At 44.7% G+C, this 18,975-nt stretch overlaps 1 protein-coding gene across 3 annotated transcripts; it reads right to left on the reverse strand.

Moving 5' to 3' along the window:
* Positions 1 to 89: 89 nt before the first annotated feature.
* On the reverse strand, positions 90 to 18,417 carry LOC139538407 (uncharacterized bromodomain-containing protein 10-like). 3 transcript variants are annotated; one of them, XM_071340409.1, is made up of 8 exons: positions 16,561 to 18,417; positions 14,810 to 15,010; positions 13,013 to 14,571; positions 9,972 to 10,042; positions 9,791 to 9,880; positions 5,112 to 5,227; positions 4,821 to 4,984; positions 90 to 4,654 (listed from the first exon to the last, which is right to left on the reverse strand). In XM_071340409.1, the coding sequence occupies exons 1-8, from the start codon at positions 17,274 to 17,276 to the stop codon at positions 1,104 to 1,106; spliced, it is 6,468 nt and encodes a 2,155-aa protein (XP_071196510.1). In that variant the 5' UTR covers positions 17,277 to 18,417; the 3' UTR covers positions 90 to 1,103. The 3 variants fall into 3 exon arrangements, with proteins under 3 accessions (XP_071196510.1, XP_071196502.1, XP_071196519.1); XM_071340401.1 differs by having other exon boundaries at positions 9,782 to 9,880; XM_071340418.1 differs by having other exon boundaries at positions 9,782 to 9,880; positions 14,810 to 15,081; positions 16,561 to 16,696.
* Positions 18,418 to 18,975: the final 558 nt, after the last annotated feature.

An 18,975-nucleotide genomic window follows, 5' to 3' on the forward strand; every position in this document is an offset into this window, starting at 1 on the left:
TTAGAAAAATCTATATGGTAGGAAAAATATATATAAATATATATATGGGCTTCAACATTTCAATAAATCATTTAGAAGTTGCATTTCAATCATGTGAAATACCAGTTTATTTTCCAAATAGTTGATGGAAATAAGACTGAACCAATGTAGACACCAATGTAATAAAATGTAGACACCGACATGCCTCTTGAGTAGGCAACACACCGGCAGAAGGTATACAACAGGTCAGAGGGAAAGACCTAAGAGTGTGGTAGACAGAATAAAAACAAGTGTTGTTCCAATCTAACGAATTATATTGATATAATTTCAAAATTATAATTAATGTCAATGAAACGTATTACAATCACATTTAAATCCATTTGTCTACCCTTCAAACCAAGCAATTTACAACATATTTATTACTGGCCAAGAAAAAGGTTGTTTGTTTTTTTTAATTAAAAATATGTCCAAATTGATCTTCAAACTTTGTGAAAAGGAAACCCTAAAATGCTGTTTGCTTTAAGAAATAGAAAACCCATCACAAATACATTGCCACCTACATTTCTTGAGCAAACTGTTTGAGTCAGCTATAGAGGTTTATCTAGCGTCGCTTAAAGCTGCAATGTCACTTTTTGGGTGACCTGACCAAATTCACATAGAAATACGTTATAGATCTGTCATTCTTATTGAAAGCAAGTCTAAGAAGCGGTAGATCTGTTCCATGTGCGTTCTCTCTATGCTTCCCGTTCATAAGTGTTGTTTTTGCGTCAAACAGCTGAAAATACAATATTTTTAGTTATGGAAAAGATATTTCACAGCAGTTTAGATGGTACAATGATTCTCTACACTATACTTGCTTGTTTTACCACAAACTCAAACTAGGGGAACTATTAGAATTTTAGCAACCAGGAAATGGCAGAGCCATTTCTGCATAAGGCATCTTTAAACACACTTTGATATGCAAAGTAAAAATACAGCTCAACCAGGCAGTTTCTCAACCGACTCCCACCTTCTACCAAAAATATTCTAGAATGTTCTAGATATTCTAGATGCAGTCCAGAACACAAAGTTTGCTGGAATATGTGTCTTCTTCATCACAGACAATGCTACTGGCTTTCAGTCTTTCAGTTGATAGGGCCACTTCTGTCAGCCTGGGTAGGCATCCAGGGATTGTCAGTATTTACAGGAGGCAGGGGCAACACTCTCCCAGTGGATTTCGGAGTTACAATCAACGTAGCCAAAGGCTTGTTAGCTATCTCTGGCAGGCCTGTGTTGGCGGTAGGGCCTCTAACCGTGTTTAAAACAGCCACATCAGGACTCACTAGTAGCTTGGTGGTGGGGCTGGTTGTTTGCACTGCTGATGCAGGCACATGTGAAGCCAACAAAGGGCGCTTGCCTAGGCCCAGTATCTGCTGCTGCCAAGGATTGGATAAAACAATGGGCATGCGGATAGTCTCTGCCGACATCACCGTCCTGACAGGTTGAGCCGGTGTCATGATTACAGTGCTGTTGGATGGAGGCACAGTTGCCACAGGAGATGTTTTGCTACCGAAGGCACCCCCAAGGGGCGGTACAGTCACCACAGGTAGAGACTGCATCCTGGAGAAGGTGCTCCCGATCGGCGGAACAGCTACCGTCGGTAGGACCTGCGTCCGTGTGGAGAACGCTCCCATAGGTTGCACGAACGACGTTATCTGCTGTGTTGTGAGTGGTGCGTAGTTGATGCCAAGTCCCGTGTTCAAAGGGAGCTGCTTTGTTGGGCTCTGTAGAGCTTCTGCTGTTTGAGCTGCACTGGGACTTGCTGGCACGGAGGAGAGTGACAAGCCGCCCATCCCTTCCGGTTGAGTTAAAGGTGGAGCTGCCACCACATTAGCTAGGCCAGTGAGTATGGTGGCCGGAGCAGGGAGCCGGTGTAAAACTGGAGGAGAACCGTTGGTGGTGGTGCTGGTGACCAATAGTGGAGCTCGAATCTCCATTGTCTGGCGAGGGACAGTGAAAGAAACCGGGAGAGAGGGTCCAACTTTCTCAGCGGACGGCGCTGCCAGGGTTAGTGATCTAAGTGCTGCTTGTTGAGACTGGTGCGTCCTTGGTTGTGTGGCCATTCTGGGGCCTTGTGCAGGTGTGGCTAGCCCAGGTAACGTTGGCCCTCGTGGGACACTGGTCGTTGGGCTCGCTCCCCTGGGACTAGGAGCTGCCAAGGGCACTGCAGGGCTGGATATTATGAGGACATGCTGGCCAGGCCCAAGGCCTTGAGGGGGAACAACAAAACGGGTGTTGTTGAGCAGAATCTGTGTGCCGCCTGCAAGCGGTGCAGGGGTGTTAATGACAATCTTCTGTTGCACAGTTGTGGTGGTGGTGCTGGTGACAGGATTGGTATTACCAGCCGGCCGCACTGGAGTGGACTGCTGAGTGGATCTAGTGGCAATTGGAGACTGTGGAGTACTTATTTGAGGAGGTGTGGTGACCCCGCTTACGTGGTGAGACTGAGAAACCTGGGCCGGTGGTGTGAGAGGGGATGTTTTGACAAAGCTTAACGGTGTCGTGACCGGCACTGGTAGTTGTGGGTTGCTGGTGATTAAACCTCTGATTATCGAAGACCGTGGTTGCCCAGTTACCTTGCTTAGATTGGGGATCACAGAGGACGAAGGGATGCCTTGTAGTTGAGATCCAGACAGGCGTGTGGAAGAGGGCAAATGTGCAGTGCTAGTGATAAGGTGAGACGACGTGGTTGTAAGAAGTGCTGCCTGTGTGCCAGACACAGATGTGCTTTTTAAAGTAGATTGTGCAAGTGCACTTGCCTGTTGTGGTAGCCTTATCGGAGATCCTGGAAGCAGATTGATGCGCTGGACCTTATTCAAGGCTCCGAAGTTTGCACTGCTGATAGCTTGACCAAAGTTGAGTCCGATCTTCATTGCTTCATTGGGTATTGACGTGGTCAGGGATTGTGCCCCAGACACTGAAAACTGTCTTGGAATGCTACTTGTTGCGTGGGATGCCTGGGCTGGTGATTGGCTGATGAACATCAACCTTTGCCCTGGAAGAGCGGAGGGAGCTGTAGTGGAAGTGACTTTGGTTGCAGCCATAGATGTGATGTTGGACGAGGGAGAGACCAGGATGAACTTTGTGAATGGGGACCTCTCATCTGGACATACCCTTTTCAAAACAGGTTTAGTGACAACCTGGACAAGAGACGTCTGGGTGGCGCCTGCTGGGTTACCAGGTACAGTGATGATGCTTTTAGGTAGCTGTGAGTTCACAGCAACTGTAGATGAGATGTTGCAGCCCTGGTTTACAGCAATGGTAACAGCAGAGCCCGCTGTCCGACCTGTGGCCTGAATGCCAGCAGTGATCGAAGACTGGCGTGCAGTTGTTGAACTCGTGACAGTTGAAGACCGTAATGGTGCCGGTCCTAATTGCGCCCGGGCTACAGTCGCGCTTGTGACCACTGGGACCGTGGGGGCAGCAGGTGGAGAGGTCTTGGACACCAGGAAGGCTTTGAACTGTGGAGAGATGATGACGGGACTGGCAGGTAACAAACCAGATGTACTCTGATCAGACGTCTGCACCTTGACTACTCCAGTGTTGCCCCCCCTAGTGGTGACTAGGATGGACTGCGAGTCCCTTATACACACGGTCTTCAGCTCTTGTTTAGGGTCCGGAGGTTTACTGGGATCAGTAAAAGCTGTGGGGTTGGATGGTGATCTATTTGGTATAACATTTTGGGTAGTGCTACTCACTTTAGGACCAGGGAGTTGGACAACCTTGTAGCCTGTTGTAAGAGAGGTTGTCTGCAACCTAGGGGAGTTGGTAGGAGAGGGTGTACCTCCCTTTAGCGGTGCCACTTGTTGTATGGGGATCCGGTTGTCATGACTTTGCGGCGTGGTGAATCCAGAGCTTTGTGACAGTGGAGTGGTCGCTTTGGAGGCTGGGACCTGGATTGTCCTTGGTTGCTGGGGGTGACTCTGACCCTCTGACTTTTGAATGAGCAAGTTCGAAGGTAGGATGACCACTTGCTGCATTAGCTTATCCCCCGTTTTCTGGTCCAGGATTGGCTGCACTGCCATTTTCATAGGGCTTCCAGCTTTCCTGACCAGACCCATACCCTCGGGCATCTTGTAGACAACATGTACGGGGGTCTTTGGTATGGGCGTGGTATGGGACATCTGTGTGTGTTTAGGTGTGGGTGTTGTTGGTTGCGGTAACTGTTGAGAGCTTTGTGGTAAAGAATGTTTAACTTTAGTAACTTGCAGGGAAGAAGCACAGGCTAAGCTATGAGCCTGACCAACATGGCTGATAACACCTGGCTGATGATGAATTAAAGTAACTTTATTACCAACACTCTTAGCCAGCAGGGTATATAGCTGAATGGGTTTGTGAGTCCTTTGGACACCAGCCATCGGTGTAGTTATAACCACTGGGCTTGTTTCTCCAACCTGCTGTGCTGCTGGATTCGCTTCCCTGGATCTGTTTTCCACTTCAGCTTCAGGGGAAGTCGTCAGTTCATCACTGTTGATCCTGCCTCTCTTAATGAGGCTTGAGTTCTCATCTAAATCACTCTGCAGACGCTTCAAGCCCCGAGTGGAAGGCCTGTGCTCGTTCAAGGTCAACATCTCTTGTCTGGTTACCACAGTGAAGCTGCCTCTCAATGCCTCTGTTCCAAACTGCCCTGAGTCCTCTGAAAAAAAGAGACACATTCAATGTATTTCAACTTGCACTACCAATGATTTTACTGATACAAATCGTTATGTGATTTCAATGCAATGTATAATAAATAGCCTACACGTTATATGCTTTTCCATAATGTCTTACTGCACTTCACCCACAAATAAATCACAAGTTACCTTCCGCCCACAGGATCCTCTGAACAGTCTGATCCTGCTGTTCCTCCGCTTCAGTCAGTCTGGTGTTTTCAGTGAACGAAGTGCTTCTATCCACATCCTCTCTGACAAAGTTGTCATAGTCAGGGTGCTTTTTGAAGTCGTCAAAATCCTTTTTCAAACGTAGCCTGTGGGGAAAGATTACATCTAAATGAAAAATAAAAGCCATCGAGGAGTCAATGATGTGTTATGCTAGACATGCTTTGTAAACATAGTTTTCTGATATTATAACCGCCTTCAGGCGAGTGGTGATACCTGTTCCTATGGAAAGCCTTGACCAGTTTGGGTTCCCATGGGGAGAGCTCGTTGAGTAGCCTTATGAGAGTGATGTGCAGATCTTTCACGGCTTCTTTCCTGAAGCACCACCTTCCCTGTAAAAACAAACAAAAACTCACAACATCAAGAATAAAAAGGCCCAATGGTTGAGAGCACATACCGCTGTATTCTGCATTCTCCCTCTCATAGTAGACAATCCATATATATATATATAAACTCAGCAAAAGAAACGTCCTCTCACTGTCAATTGCGTTTATTTTCAGCAAACTTAACATGTGTAAATATTTGTATTAACATAAGATTCAACAACTGAGACATAAACTGAACAAGTTCCACAGAAATTGAATAATGTGTCCCTGAACAAGGGGGGTCAAAATCAAAAGTAACAGTCAGTATCTGGTGTGGCCACCAGCTGCATTAAGTACTGCAGTGCATCTCCTCCTCATGGACTGCACCAGATTTGCCCGTTCTTGCTGTGAGACATTACCCCACTCTTTCACCAAGGCACCTGCAAGTTCCCGGATATTTATGGGGGGGAATGGCCCTAGCCCTCACCCTCCGATCCAACAGGTCCCAGACGTGCTCAATGGGATTGAGATCCGGGCTCTTCGCTGCCCATGGCAGAACACTGACATTCCTGTCTTGCAGGAAATCACGCACAGAACGAGCAGTATGGCTGGTGGCATTGTCATGCTGGAGGCTGTCAGGATGAGCCTGCAGGAAGAGTACCACGAGGGAGGAGGATGTCATCCCTGTAACGCACAGCGTTGAGATTGCCTGCAATGATAACAAGCTCAGTCCGATGATGCTGTGACACACCACCCCAGACCATGTCGGACCCTCCACTTCCAAATTGATCCCACTCCAGAGTACCGGACCCTCCAGACGATAAACGCGATTCCGACCATCACCCCTGGTGAGTCAAAACCACGACTCGTCAGTGAAGAGCACCTTCTGACAGTCCTGTCTGGTCCAGCGATGGTGGGTTTGTGCCCATAGGCGACGTTGTTGCCAGTGATGTCTGGTGAGGAGCTGTATTACAACAGGTCTACAAGCCCTCAGTCCAGCCTCTCTCAGCCTATTGCGGACAGTCTGAGCACCGATGGAGGGTTTGTGCCCATAGGCGACGTTGTTGCCAGTGATGTCTGGTGAGGAGCTGTATTACAACAGGTCTACAAGCCCTCAGTCCAGCCTCTCTCAGCCTATTGCGGACAGTCTGAGCACCGATGGAGGGTTTGTGTGTTCCTGGTGAAACTCGGGCAGTCGTTGTTGCCATCCTGTACCTGTCCCACAGGTGTTATGTTTGGATGTACCAATCCTGTGCAGGTGTTGTTACATGGTCTGCCACTGCGTACATGGTCTGCCACTGCGTTGTTACATGGTCTCCCTGTAGCGCTGTCTTAGGCGTCTCACAGTACGGACATTGCAATTTATTGCCCTGGCCACATCTGCAGTCCTCATGCCTCCTTGCAGCATGCCTAAGGCACATTCACGCAGATGAGCAGGGACCCTGCGTAACTTACTTTTGGTGTTTTTCAGTCAGTAGAAAGGCATCTTTAGTGTCCTAAGTGTATCTTTAGTGTCCTAATAAAATGCAAATGAATTACTTAAAAATCATACAATGTGATTTTCTGGATTTTTGTTTTAGATTCCGTCTCTCACAGTTGAAGTGTACCTATGATAAAAATTATAGACCTCTACATGCTTTGTAAGTAGGAAAACCTGCAAAATCGGCAGTGTATCAAATACTTGTTCTCCCCACTGTATATACACACACCACTGTATTTTGTATTCTCCCTTTCATAGTAGACAATCCATATATACACACATATACATATATATATATATATATATATATATATATATATATATACACACACACACCACCGTTCAAAAGTTTGGGATCACTAAGAAATGTCTTTGTTTTTGTCCAATAAAATAACATAGAATTTATCCGAAATACAGCGTAGACCTTGATAATGTTATAAATGACTATTGTAGCTGTAAACGGCAGATTTTTTATGGAATAAAGAGGCCCATTATCAGCAAACATCACTCCTGTGTTCCAATGGCACATTGTGTTAGCTAATCCAAGTTTATCATTTTAAAAAGCGAATTGATCATTAAAAACTCTTTTGCAATTATGTTAGCACAGCTGAAAACTGTGCGGCAATAAAACTAAGGCGGCAATAAAACTGGCCTTCTTTAGACTACTTGAGTATCCGGAGCATCAGCATTTGTGAGTTCGATTACAGGCTCAAAATGGCAACAAACAAAGAACTTAATTCTGAAACTCGTCAGTCTATTCCTGTTCTGAGATATGAAGGCTAGTCCATGTGAGAAATTGCCAAGAAACTGAAGATATTGTACAACGCTGCTTACTGCTCCCTTCACAGAACAGAGCAAACTGTCTCTATCCAGAATAGAAAGAGGATTGGGAGGCCCCGGTGCACAACTGAGCAAGAGAACAAGTACAAGTGTCTAGTTTGAGAAACAGATGCCTCACAAGTCCTCAACTGGCAGCTTCATTAAATAGTACCCGCAAAACACCAGTCTCAACGTCAACAGTGAAAAGGCGACTCCGGGATGCTGGCCTTCTAGGCAGAGTTCCTCTGTCTAGTGTCTGTGTTATTTTGCCCATCTTCATCTTTTATTGGCCAGTCTGAGATATGGCTTTTTCTTTGCATCCCGGAGTCACCTCTTCACTGTTGATGTTGAGACTGGTGTTTTACGGGTACTATTTAATGAAGCTGCCAGTTGAAGACTTGTGAGGCATCTGTTTCTAATCATTTCTGAAGTTATTTTAATGGACAAAAAAAGTGTGCTTTTATTGAAAAACAAGGACATTTCTAAGTGACCCCAAATTTTTGAAGTTTACATACACTTAGGTTGGAGTCATTAAAACTAGTTTTTCAAACACTCCACAAATTTCTTGTTAACAAACTAGTTTTGGCAAGTCGGTTAGGACATCTACTTTGTGCATGACAAGTCATTTTTCCAACAATTGTTTACAGACAGATTATTTCACTTATAATTCACTGTATCGCAATTCCAGTGGGTCAGAAGATTACATACACTAAGTTGACTGTGCCTTTAAACAGCTTGGAAAATTCCAGAAAATTATGTCATGGCTTTAGAAGCATCTGGTAGGCTAATTGACATAATTTTTGTCAATTGGAGGTGTACCTGTGGATGTATTTCAAGGCCTACCTTCAAACTCAGTGCCTCTCTTTGACATCATGGGAAAATCAAAAGAAATCAGCCAAGACCTCAGAAAATAATTGTAGATCTCCACAAGTCTGGTTCATCCTTAGGAGCAATTTCCAAAACGCCTGAAGGTACCACGTTCATCTGTACAAACAATAGTATGCAAGTATAAACACCATGGGACCACGCAGCCATCATACCGCTCAGGAAGGAGACACGTACTGTCTCCTAGAGATGAACGTACTTTGGTGCGAAAAGTGCAAATCAATCCCAGAACAACAGCAAAGGACGTGAAGATGCTGGAGGAAACGGGTACAAAAGTATCTATATCCACAGTAAAATGAGTCCTATAATCGACATAACCTAAAAGTCCGATAAACAAGGAAGAAGCCACTGCTCCAAAACCGCCATAAAAAAAGCCAGACTATGGTTTGCAATTGCACATGGGGACAAAGATTGTACTTTTTGGAGAAATGTCCTCTGGTCTCATGAAACAAAAATAGAACTGTTTGGCCATAATGACCATCGTTATGTTTGGAGGAAAAAGGGGGAAGCTTGCAAGCCGAAGACCACCATCCCAACCGCAAAGCATGGGGGTGGCAGCATCATATTGTGGGGGTGCTTTGCTGCAGGAGGAACTGGTGCACTTCACAAAATAGATGGCATCATGAGGTAGGGAAATTATGTGGATATATTGAAACAACATCTTAAGACATCAGTCAGGAAGTTAAAGCTTGGTCGCAAATGGGTCTTCCAAATGGACAATGACACCAAGCATACTTCCAAAGTTGTGGCAAAATGGCTTAAGGACAACAAAGTCAAGGTATTGGAGTGGCCATCACAAAGCCCTGACCTTAATCCTATAGAAGATTTGTGGGCAGGACTGAAAAAGCGTGTGCGAGCAAGGAGGCCTACAAACCTGACTCAGTTACACCAGCTCTGTGAGGAGAATTGGACCAAAATTCACCCAACTTATTGTGTGAAGCTTGTGGAAGGCTCCCCGGAATGTTTGACCCAAGTTAAACAATTTAAAGGCAATGCTACCAAATACTAATTGAGTATATGTAAACGTCTGACCCACTGGGAATGTGATGAAAGAAATAAAAGCTGAAATAAATCACTCTACTATTATTCTGACATTTCACATTCTTACAATAAAGTGGTGATCCTAACTGACCTAAGACAGGGAATTTTTACTCGGATTAAATGTCAGGTATTGTGAAAAACCAAGTTCAAATCTATTTTGCTAAGTTGTATTGAACTTCTGACTTCAACTGTATATACATTATATATAGACACACACACACATACGTGCTCCTGCAATCATTTTTTTTACCTGTATCGATGTAATCCTTCCATACTGTACGTAATAGTTATTTTTGTTTATAATGTATTTTTGATACAGCACAATAAAAATTGCAAAATAAAATGTATTTTATTACTTTACTAACAGATCTCTTTTTGGTACTCTCCAGCTCATCCAGCTCATCCTCCGTCCTACTGATGAGTTCCTTCAGCTCCTCTAGACTGGTGCACACCAACTGAGGGACAAATCAGCACTCATGGATTCAAATTGCATATCAATTCATATTCCATATTTTGCATCAAAAACAAACAAACTGTGGGGTTTACCCTGAATGCAGGTTGAACTGGGAGTTGAGGTTTCTTTTTTGAAGCCAGCTTCCTGGACTTAAGCTTTCTTCCTGCGAAGGAAGAAGATTATTCTATTGAGTAATTCAGACATAAGTGGGGCAAAGCATTATAAACAAGATTACATCTCGTTAGGGCTGACCCAGTTTAGTCGACTGGTGGATTGTTTGGTCGAGCAGTTGCAACATACATAACATACATATAGTACCAGTCAAAAGTTGACACCTACTCATTCAAGAGCCTTTATTTTTTTACTATTTTCTACATTGTAGAATAATAGCGAAGACATCAAAACTATGAAATAACACATGTAGTAACCAACAAAAAAAAAGTGTTAAACAAATCAAAATATATTTTATATTTGAGATTCTTCAAATAGCCATCCTTTGCCTTGATGACAGTTTTGCACACTCTTGGCATTCTCTCAACCAGCTTGACCTGGAATGCTTTCCCAACAGTCTTGGAGTTCCCACATTTGCTGAGCACTTGTTGGCTGCTTCTCCTTCACTCTGCGGTCCAAGTCATCCCAAACCATCTCAATTGGGTTGAGGTCGGGTGATTGTGGAGGCCAGGTCATCTGATGCAGCACTCCATCACTCTACTTCTTGGTCAAATAGCCCTTACACAGCCTGGAGGTGTGTTGGGTCATTGTCACGTTGAAAAACAAATGGATAGTCCCACTAAGCCCAAACCAGATGGGATGGTGTATTGCTGCAGAATGCTGTGGTAGCCATGCTGGTTAAGTGTGCCTTTGAATTCTAAATAAATTAGAGACAGTGTTAACAGCAAAGAACCCCCACACCTTAACACCTCCTCCTCCATGCTTTACGGTGGGAAATACACATGCAGATATCATCTGTTCACCCACACCGCGTCTCACAAAGACATAGCGGTTGGAAGCAAAAATCTGAAATTTGGACACCTTTCCCTCAATGTGATCAAGACAAAGGAGATGATTGTGGACAACAGGAAAAGGAGGACCGAGCAGACCCCCATTCTCATCGACGGGGCTGGAGAGGAGCAGGTTGAGAGCTTCAAGTTCCTTGGCGTCCACATCACCAACAAACTAACATGGTCCAAGCACACCAAGACAGTCGTGGCGAGGGTACAACAAAACCTATTCCCCCTCAGGAGACTGAAAATATTTGGCAAGGGTCCTCAGATCCTCAAAAGGATTTACAGCTGCACCATCGAGAGCATCCTGACGGGTTGCATCACTGCCATACCACTGCTCGGCCTCCAACCGCAAGGCACTACAGAGGGTTGAGCGTACGGCCCAGTACATCACTGGGACCTCTATACCAGGCGGTGTCAGAGGAAGGCCCTAAAAATTTTCAGACTCCAGCCACCCTAGTCACAGACTTTTCTCTTTGCTACCGCATGGCAAGCGGTACAGGAGCGCCAAGTCTTGGTCCAAGAGGATTCTAAACAGCTTCTACCCCCAAGCCATAAGACTCCTGAACATCTAATCAAATGGCTACCCAGACTATTTGCATTAACCCCCCCCCCCCCTTCTACACTGCTGCTACTCTGTTATTATCTATGCATAGTCACTTTAATAACTCTACCTACATGTACAGATTACCTCAATACCGGTACCCCTGTATATAGCCCTGCTATTGTTATTTACTGCTGCTCTTTAAATATTTGTTATTCTTAGCTGTTACTTTTTTTTAGGTATTTTCTTAACTGCATTGTTGGTTAAGGGCTTGTAAGTAAGCATTTCACTGTATTCAGCGCATGTGACAAATAAAATTTGATTTGATTTATAAAAATGGTGTACAAGACAGCTGTCTGATTTGCGCCTATCTAAGTGGACTAATCCATTGTGGAGGCCGTGGGGATGGAACAGTGCCTCACTAAAACGTGCTTATATACTGTAGGCTACTGTATCAATCGATCATTCATTCATTTGTTCAGGTCATCACACAGCATACGAGTCATTCATGATTTGAAATGTAATCAAGCATTTTAGTTTTAAAATAAAATAAAGCGACCCTTGAATAATTAGCTTAAATAATAAATACACCATTCCATTTCGGGAAATTGCATTCACGAATGAATGCGACTGTTTTTAGTCTTTGCTGTAAAAAATGCTTGACAAAAAAAACATTACAACAGACTCTGGTATGCTTATAATTTATTTAGTGTTGTTTAAACTGTTCCAAACAGTCAGAAAAAGTTGATTGTAATCTAACAGCATCTGTTTGGAAACATAACATGCAGGCAGAGCTTGTTCCTTACCTTCATCTCCAGTATTTAACAACTAGTCACATTTATTACACACATCTGACTTCCTCTTTACTTCCTGAGAAACCAGTACACATTCCCCCGTTTAGAGTTTGTCACGTCCTCTGCATCCATTTTGCTGTTACGGTGTTCAGAGTTTGTTATAACCAATTTATTGATGCGATTATGATATGCTATAGGTCAGGCCCTATTGGTCCATGCGATGCATACATGTGTCACGTAAAGAGAGCAAGGGTTGAGGGAATATGGAATGTTTTTCCTAAACAGAAATGGCTGTAATTATGTTACAGCTTCAGCAACACGGACAGCATAATAAACACTGTTGATGTTCTGTGGTGGTCGCTGCAGCATGGAGGAGAGAAACAGGTGCTAGTCACACAGTCACTAGCTGTCATTTTTTTTACCACAGCAAGTCTGAGCCCGGCCAGGCACAATCTAATCAATTGCTGGTCGGACTCCCTCTAGTCATTTGTGCGTCTTAATTATTTAATCAAACAGTGTGCATAAAGCATCAGACAAGCTCAGTGAATATAGTTGATTTGATTAACACACATAGGATGTGTCTATATGGAAAAATACACATTTACAAATCGATTGCTCGTAAGAACAGATGACTCTTGGTCGACCAAGATTTTTTGTTGTTGTTGTTGGGGACAGCCATACATCATCATTGAACAAGTGCCAAGTCTCTCAGCTGTGATTTTACATAGGCCTAATTTAGCCTAACAAAATGTAAAATATTGATTTACAAGACAGGTATTCCATTTTCTTACCCATTTTTCGTTTTTTCCCCTTGTCCTTTTTCTTGACGGTGGTCGCAGCTCTCCTGACAGTGGATTTAGCTGCCTTGGCCTTACAGAGTGGGCTCCTGTCTGATCTGCGCTGCCCACCTGCTGCACGTCGTTCCCCCAATTCCCTCGCTTTTTTCCTTTTCGTTTTCTTAACCCGAATCCTGTCCATCCTATTCTCTGTCACGTTGACCTTGCGTGGGTGGCCAGCACCAGAAGGTGACGTTGTTGATTTCTTGTCCGTGGCACAATGGCAGCGATGATTGTCCTGTGACTTTGTCCCCATTTCGGAGAAACATTTTGGACAACATCTTTGTCCCTCAGAGAGTTTGTTCCCGTCCACTTTAACATGGACATCAGTCAGTCTCATGGGTACAGTGACACCAGGCCTGCTGGTATATGTTGCCCTAGCAGGGCAAGCAGGGGACTTCCCTGTATAGCAGTGTTCCCCCACACTGAGACGCGGCTCACATGACCCTGATGATACGTCCGATCCCTCTTCCTGCTTCACCTGAAGTCTATTAGGCCTATATTCCAATTCATGTGGCTCTTCCTTCACACTCCCTCTGCCCACAAACTCCTTGATAGGTGAAGAGGGCCCAGTTGAGCCAGTGAGTCTGTTCTGATTAGTAGGCTTACAGTCCTCCTCATCCTCCACCCCCCATGTGTGAAATTGCCCAGTTCCACCCCTGCACATGTCCCCTTTAATCCTCCCACCACTCCGTCTGTCAGAACCAGGTTTCTCCTCTGACTCCTCCTCCATTGAAACCAGGTGCTCAGAGTACTTCTGCTTGTCAGAGTCCTCTGATAGCCCCTCGTCAGGCTCCACCCTCTTCACCCAGACAGCTGGTAAGGAGAAGTCAGAGGGCATGCTGACACTCTGGCAGTAGATGCGTAGGTCGGCCCCGCAGAAATGCGGAAAGTGTATGTAGACGTTCTCGTTCCCGTCGTAGCCCAGGATGGACTCTCGGCACTCGTGGATGGGCTGGCCCAGCACAGCGTCCTGCACGTCCTTCTGGGTCTCGTATACGTTGTCACACAGGCCTTTGAGCAGCCACACGCGCTGGATGAAGGGTAAGAGATGGAAGGGGTTCTCCTCCAGGGGGCTAACCACCCCGACTGTCCTGAAGAACTGATGGGATAGGCCCAGCTGCTCAGCCATCCACCTTTGGTCCTCCGCCGTACCCATAGCGTAGTACCAGCCTTGCACCCTCTGGCGGAGCTCAGACTCCCAGCGGCAGTAGGTGAGGGCTGGGCGACGGTGGAGCGTCCCCCTCCTCTGGGGCGGGCAAAGAAGTGAACTCATGATCTTGGAGAGGAAGATGCTGCAGCGAGGCATGAGGAGGCACCGCTCCAGCTCAAAGAACACTATCTCTGGGAGGTTGAGAGCTGCCTGGGCCAGGCAGAGGAAGTGGCCGATGGCAGGGAGTTCCCACATGGTCTTCAAGGGGGTCTGGGTGGCCTGGGAGAGAAGACTGCGCTCCCACTCCTCCACCTCCTTGGCTGAGGTCTCCTCCGCCTCCTTCTTATCTAGCTCCCGCTGCCTACAATCAGAAATGAAGGATGAGTTTATGAACCAGATGTCCTACTAAACACAAACAATCACAGCCATAAGTCATACACACAGAATGAAATATTATTATTTAAAATGTTTAATGTAAATTATATTGTCACAGTTGTCAGGATTAAGTAGTCTATGGTATTTCAAGTTTTATTCTGACCATGGAGAGAGTGGGAACATAGAAAACCCTCACGCACTGGAACATTCCATCCATATCTTACCTCTTCTCTTCCTTGACTCTCTGCTGCTCCTCCAGCCTGAGTGCCTGGACCATGATGGACTCATTTCCCCCCACTGTGATCGTAGCCAGGCTGCGAGGCACTGTCCTCCGTCTGGTAGAGGTGCCTACGGGCCCCCTCTCATCCTCGGTCCCCAAACGACCCTTGGAGGTCACTGCCAGAGTGGTCTTCTCTCGCAGCGTCCTGGTTGGGTAGGTGGATACAGACACAGCATCATAGGGCTAGTTAGGGTCCCAGTCATTTCATCAAGGGTCCTGAATGAAACAGACACTACTGATGTTTGAAAATGTTTTACTTTTAGTTACTACTACAGCAGCAACTGAAGAAAGAATCCATACCATTGAATGTGTGTATTTTAAATGTGGATGAATGTATGTAGAATATGTAGGCTGTGTCATGAATACTTGAACGTATATATGTACCGTGCATTCAGAAAGTATTCAGATCCATTGACTATTTCCCACATTTTGTATTCAGACCCTTTGCTATGAGACTCGAAATTGAGCTCCAGTGCATCCGGTTTCTACAGATCATCCTTAAGATGTTTCTACAACTTGATTGGAGTCCACCTGTGGTAAATTCAATTGATTGGACATGATTTGGAAAGGCACACACCTGTCTATATAAGGTCCCACAGTTGACAGTGCACGTCAGAGCAAAAACCAAGCCATGAGGTCGAAGGAATTGTCCGTAGAGCGCCGAGCCAGGATTGTATCGAGGCACAGATCTGGGGAAGGGTACCAAAACATTTCAGCAGCATTAAAGGTCCCGATGAACACAGTGGCCTCCATCATTCTTAACTGTATGAAGCTTGGAACCACCAAGATTCTTCCTAGAGCTGGCCGCCCGGCCAAACTGAGCAATCGGGGGAGAAGGGCCTCTGATAGGAGAACCTTCCAGAAGGACAACCATCTCTGCAGCACTAAACCAATCAGGCCTTTACGGTAGTGGCCAGACGGAAACCTCTCCTCAGTAAGTCACCTAAAGGACTCTCGGACCATGAGAAAAAATATTCTTTGGTCTGATGAAACCAATTATTTGGAATGAATGCCAAGCGTCACACCTGGAGGAAACTTGGCACCATCCCTATGGTGAAGCATGGTGGTGGCAGCATCACGCTATGGGGATGTTTTTCAGCAGCAGGGAGACTAGTCAGGATCCTTGATGAAAACCTGCTCCAGAGCGCTCAGGATTTCAGGCTAGGGCAAAGATTCCCCTTCCAACAGGACAATGACCCTAAGCACACAGCCAAGACAACACAGGAGTGGTTAAGGGACAAGTCTCTGAATGTCCTTGAGTGGCCCAGCCAGAGCCCGGACTTGAACCCAATCAAACATCTCTGGAGAGACCTGAAAATAGCTGTGCAGCGACGCTCCCCATACAACCAGACAGATTTTGAGAGGATCTGCAGAGAAGAAATGGGAGAAACTCACCAAATACAGGTGTGCCAAACTTGTAGCGCCATACCCAAGAAGACTTGAGGCTGTAATCGCTGCCAAAGGTGCTTCAACAAAGTACTGGGTAAAGGGTCTGAATATTTATGTAAACGTGATATTTCAATATATTTTTTATTTTTAGACTGTATATTTGCAAAAAATTCTAAAAACCTGTGTAGATTGAAGGGGGAGAACAATTTAATTAATTTTAAAATAAGACTAACATAACAAAATGTGGGAAAAGTTAAGGTGTGTTTCTGAATGCACTGTAGGTATGTAAGGCTTACACATGCTTACCTTGACAGCAGTGTCAACTTCTGCTCAAGCATTATTTCCAATTTCTGTGCCTGTTTAGAAATCCAGTGGTCGACCCCATGGTGCCTATAGCAGTTCTCTAGCATTAGCCTGAAGTCTGCTACAAACTCTGTGATTGTTTCATACTCCCGGCGAACAAACTTCTCCTCCATCCTTCTGAAACACATGGACTTCTTGAGGTGACCCCTGACCCAGTCAGTGTGTTTTTCAAGGCCAATGGGGTGCAAGAAGGGAGTCATAATGCCTTTGTGCTTTTCCAGAAGAAAGCCATTAAATATCCTATAAGCCTGCTGTAACTCATAGCTAAGGTCTTCTTCAACTGTAACTGTGGTAGGTATGCAGACCTCTGACAATGACAGTTCGTTTGAGATTTCAGGCACCCCATCATGTCTTAGCGCAGGATTACTAGTAGAACTACTGTGGGAAAGAACATTAACATTCTCCAGGGAGGTTCCGTTGCGGAGTCCTCCTTTGGTGACTAGGCTGCTGCGTTCAGTGCTGTGCCATTTGGAGTCTACTGAAGATACAATGTGAACATTCTGATTCTGAGATCCTGAACCCAGTTCATTCTGACAGTCTCGGTTGATAAAAAATAAATGACTATTGTGGCCGTCCTTCTTGTCAGACAAGTCTTGCTGCTCCCCTGTGTCGTTTTGTGGCACCTTGGGTGGGTTAAAGGTTTCAGCGTGCACTTTCATGTTGCTGTATTTCAATAGGAGGTAACTAACTACTAAAAAACCTGACTCTTTTATTGGCTAACCTTGTTAGCTAACCAGCTGACCGCAACCTAACATTAGTAAGCTTTGTTGCCATCTTTTTTTAACCAAATTATCATGCACAATTGGCAGTGGATATATTATATCCTGCCAATTACGGTCACATACATAACTTGGCTAGTCCTTCCTCGTTTTGACTCTTCAAAACATTCACCGGCACGTGCAAGAATGAGTTGACGTTACAGTGCTATCTAGCTATCCACCTACCTAGCTAGCCAAACAGTAGCTAGTACTAGCTAGCTACTTATGATTTAGTTAACTAGACAGCATAGTGAGATATGTTATGAACGTTCGTTTGACAGCGAACATTGTTATGTTCATAAAATTATTAGGTTCGGCTTATTTAGGTAATCCACCACAAACGAATAAACATTAGTTGACAAGAAACAAAGTGAAGTTCAACATTTGCCATATAGCTATTACCTAGTCTAACTTTTCTTTGATAAATTATCTGATGGGACTGGTAGTCTAGATTCGACAAATATAGCTAGGTCAATTGACAAGACCATTACTCATACCTCACATCAGCGCTTTAGGGTCGCGTCCGATACAAGCGGTACAAACTGCTAGTTAGCTAGCCAACTTGTTAGCTAGCAGCTAGTTAGCCGGTGTTGTACAGGCAGTGTGGCTGTGTCTCCTTCACAGCCTATCATTGAGCTCATTGTTTCCAGTCAGAGGCCTGCGTCTGCAGTGTCCGATGCAACGTTATCAGGGAACATTTTAGGCAACACAGCGATGAATCCTTGCTATGATGAGCCAACGAAACCAGTTTAGCTAGAAAGGTAGATAGTTACATGAGAAGATCCATCAATTCAGCAAGCTTGCTGGGAAGCTAGCTAGCCATAGTTAGCCGGTTAGCTAACAATTAATGTAAGTTATCTAACTTCAACATTTTCTAAAATTAAACTAACTAGCATAAATCTAGCTAGAGAACTTTCTAATTCAACTGAACAGTCTACAAAGTTAGCCATGTATCGAGTCCGTTACACCATAGGCTATGCTAGCTAGCTAACTAACAAAATATTCCCAGAACGACGTTTCTTTGCATCGTCCTGGGTGCGTGCAAGTGTACACCCTGACGTAGTCGCGTGGCACAGATTTTTTTATTGGGGTTTCATAATACTGAGAGAGGACTTATTTCTCTCTGGCAATATAATTACTTTACCAATGTTAACGAATTGTTCAGACAAAATGTTGATGAATTTTGGGCACATTTGTATACCCTAAGATTACAAGGAGAGATGATGAGCCTTGGCAAGCACACTTTGTAATTCTAACCTGTCCTCTTCAAGTTATTACCTGCCTTTTTCAGCAGGTACAGGTGAAAAGCATGTCAGATGTCAATTTTACCACTGGCAATTAATGTGAGACTGATGGCAAGTTGACAAGTAATTTAGAGAGATGAGTCAGTCAAGTTCTGCCCCTGAACAAGGCAGTTAACCCACTGTTCCTAGGCCGTCATTGAAAATAAGAATTTGTTCTTAACTGACTTGCCTAGTTAAATGAAAGTAAAATAAATTTTAAACAATTTAAAAAGTTAATCACTGGCTACATATATTCTTCTATGCTATAATAGCGGTCTGCAAACAAACGTTAAAGTTGCATGCTGCCACTTACTGTG

The sequence above is a fragment of the Salvelinus alpinus genome, chromosome 1 (assembly GCF_045679555.1).
Source record: "Salvelinus alpinus chromosome 1, SLU_Salpinus.1, whole genome shotgun sequence".
Classification (NCBI taxonomy): domain Eukaryota; kingdom Metazoa; phylum Chordata; class Actinopteri; order Salmoniformes; family Salmonidae; genus Salvelinus; species Salvelinus alpinus.

Coding starts and splice junctions, on each gene's coding strand:
- LOC139538407 (XM_071340401.1), bottom strand. CDS start 17,276: ATGAAAGTGCACGCTGAAACCTTTAACCCACCCAAGGTGCCACAAAAC. Junction 4,985..5,111: donor AAGGCTTTCCATAGGAACAG/GTATCACCACTC, acceptor CTTTCCCCACAG/GCTACGTTTGAAAAAGGATT. Junction 4,655..4,820: donor GAGGATCCTGTGGGCGGAAG/GTAACTTGTGAT, acceptor TCTTTTTTTCAG/AGGACTCAGGGCAGTTTGGA.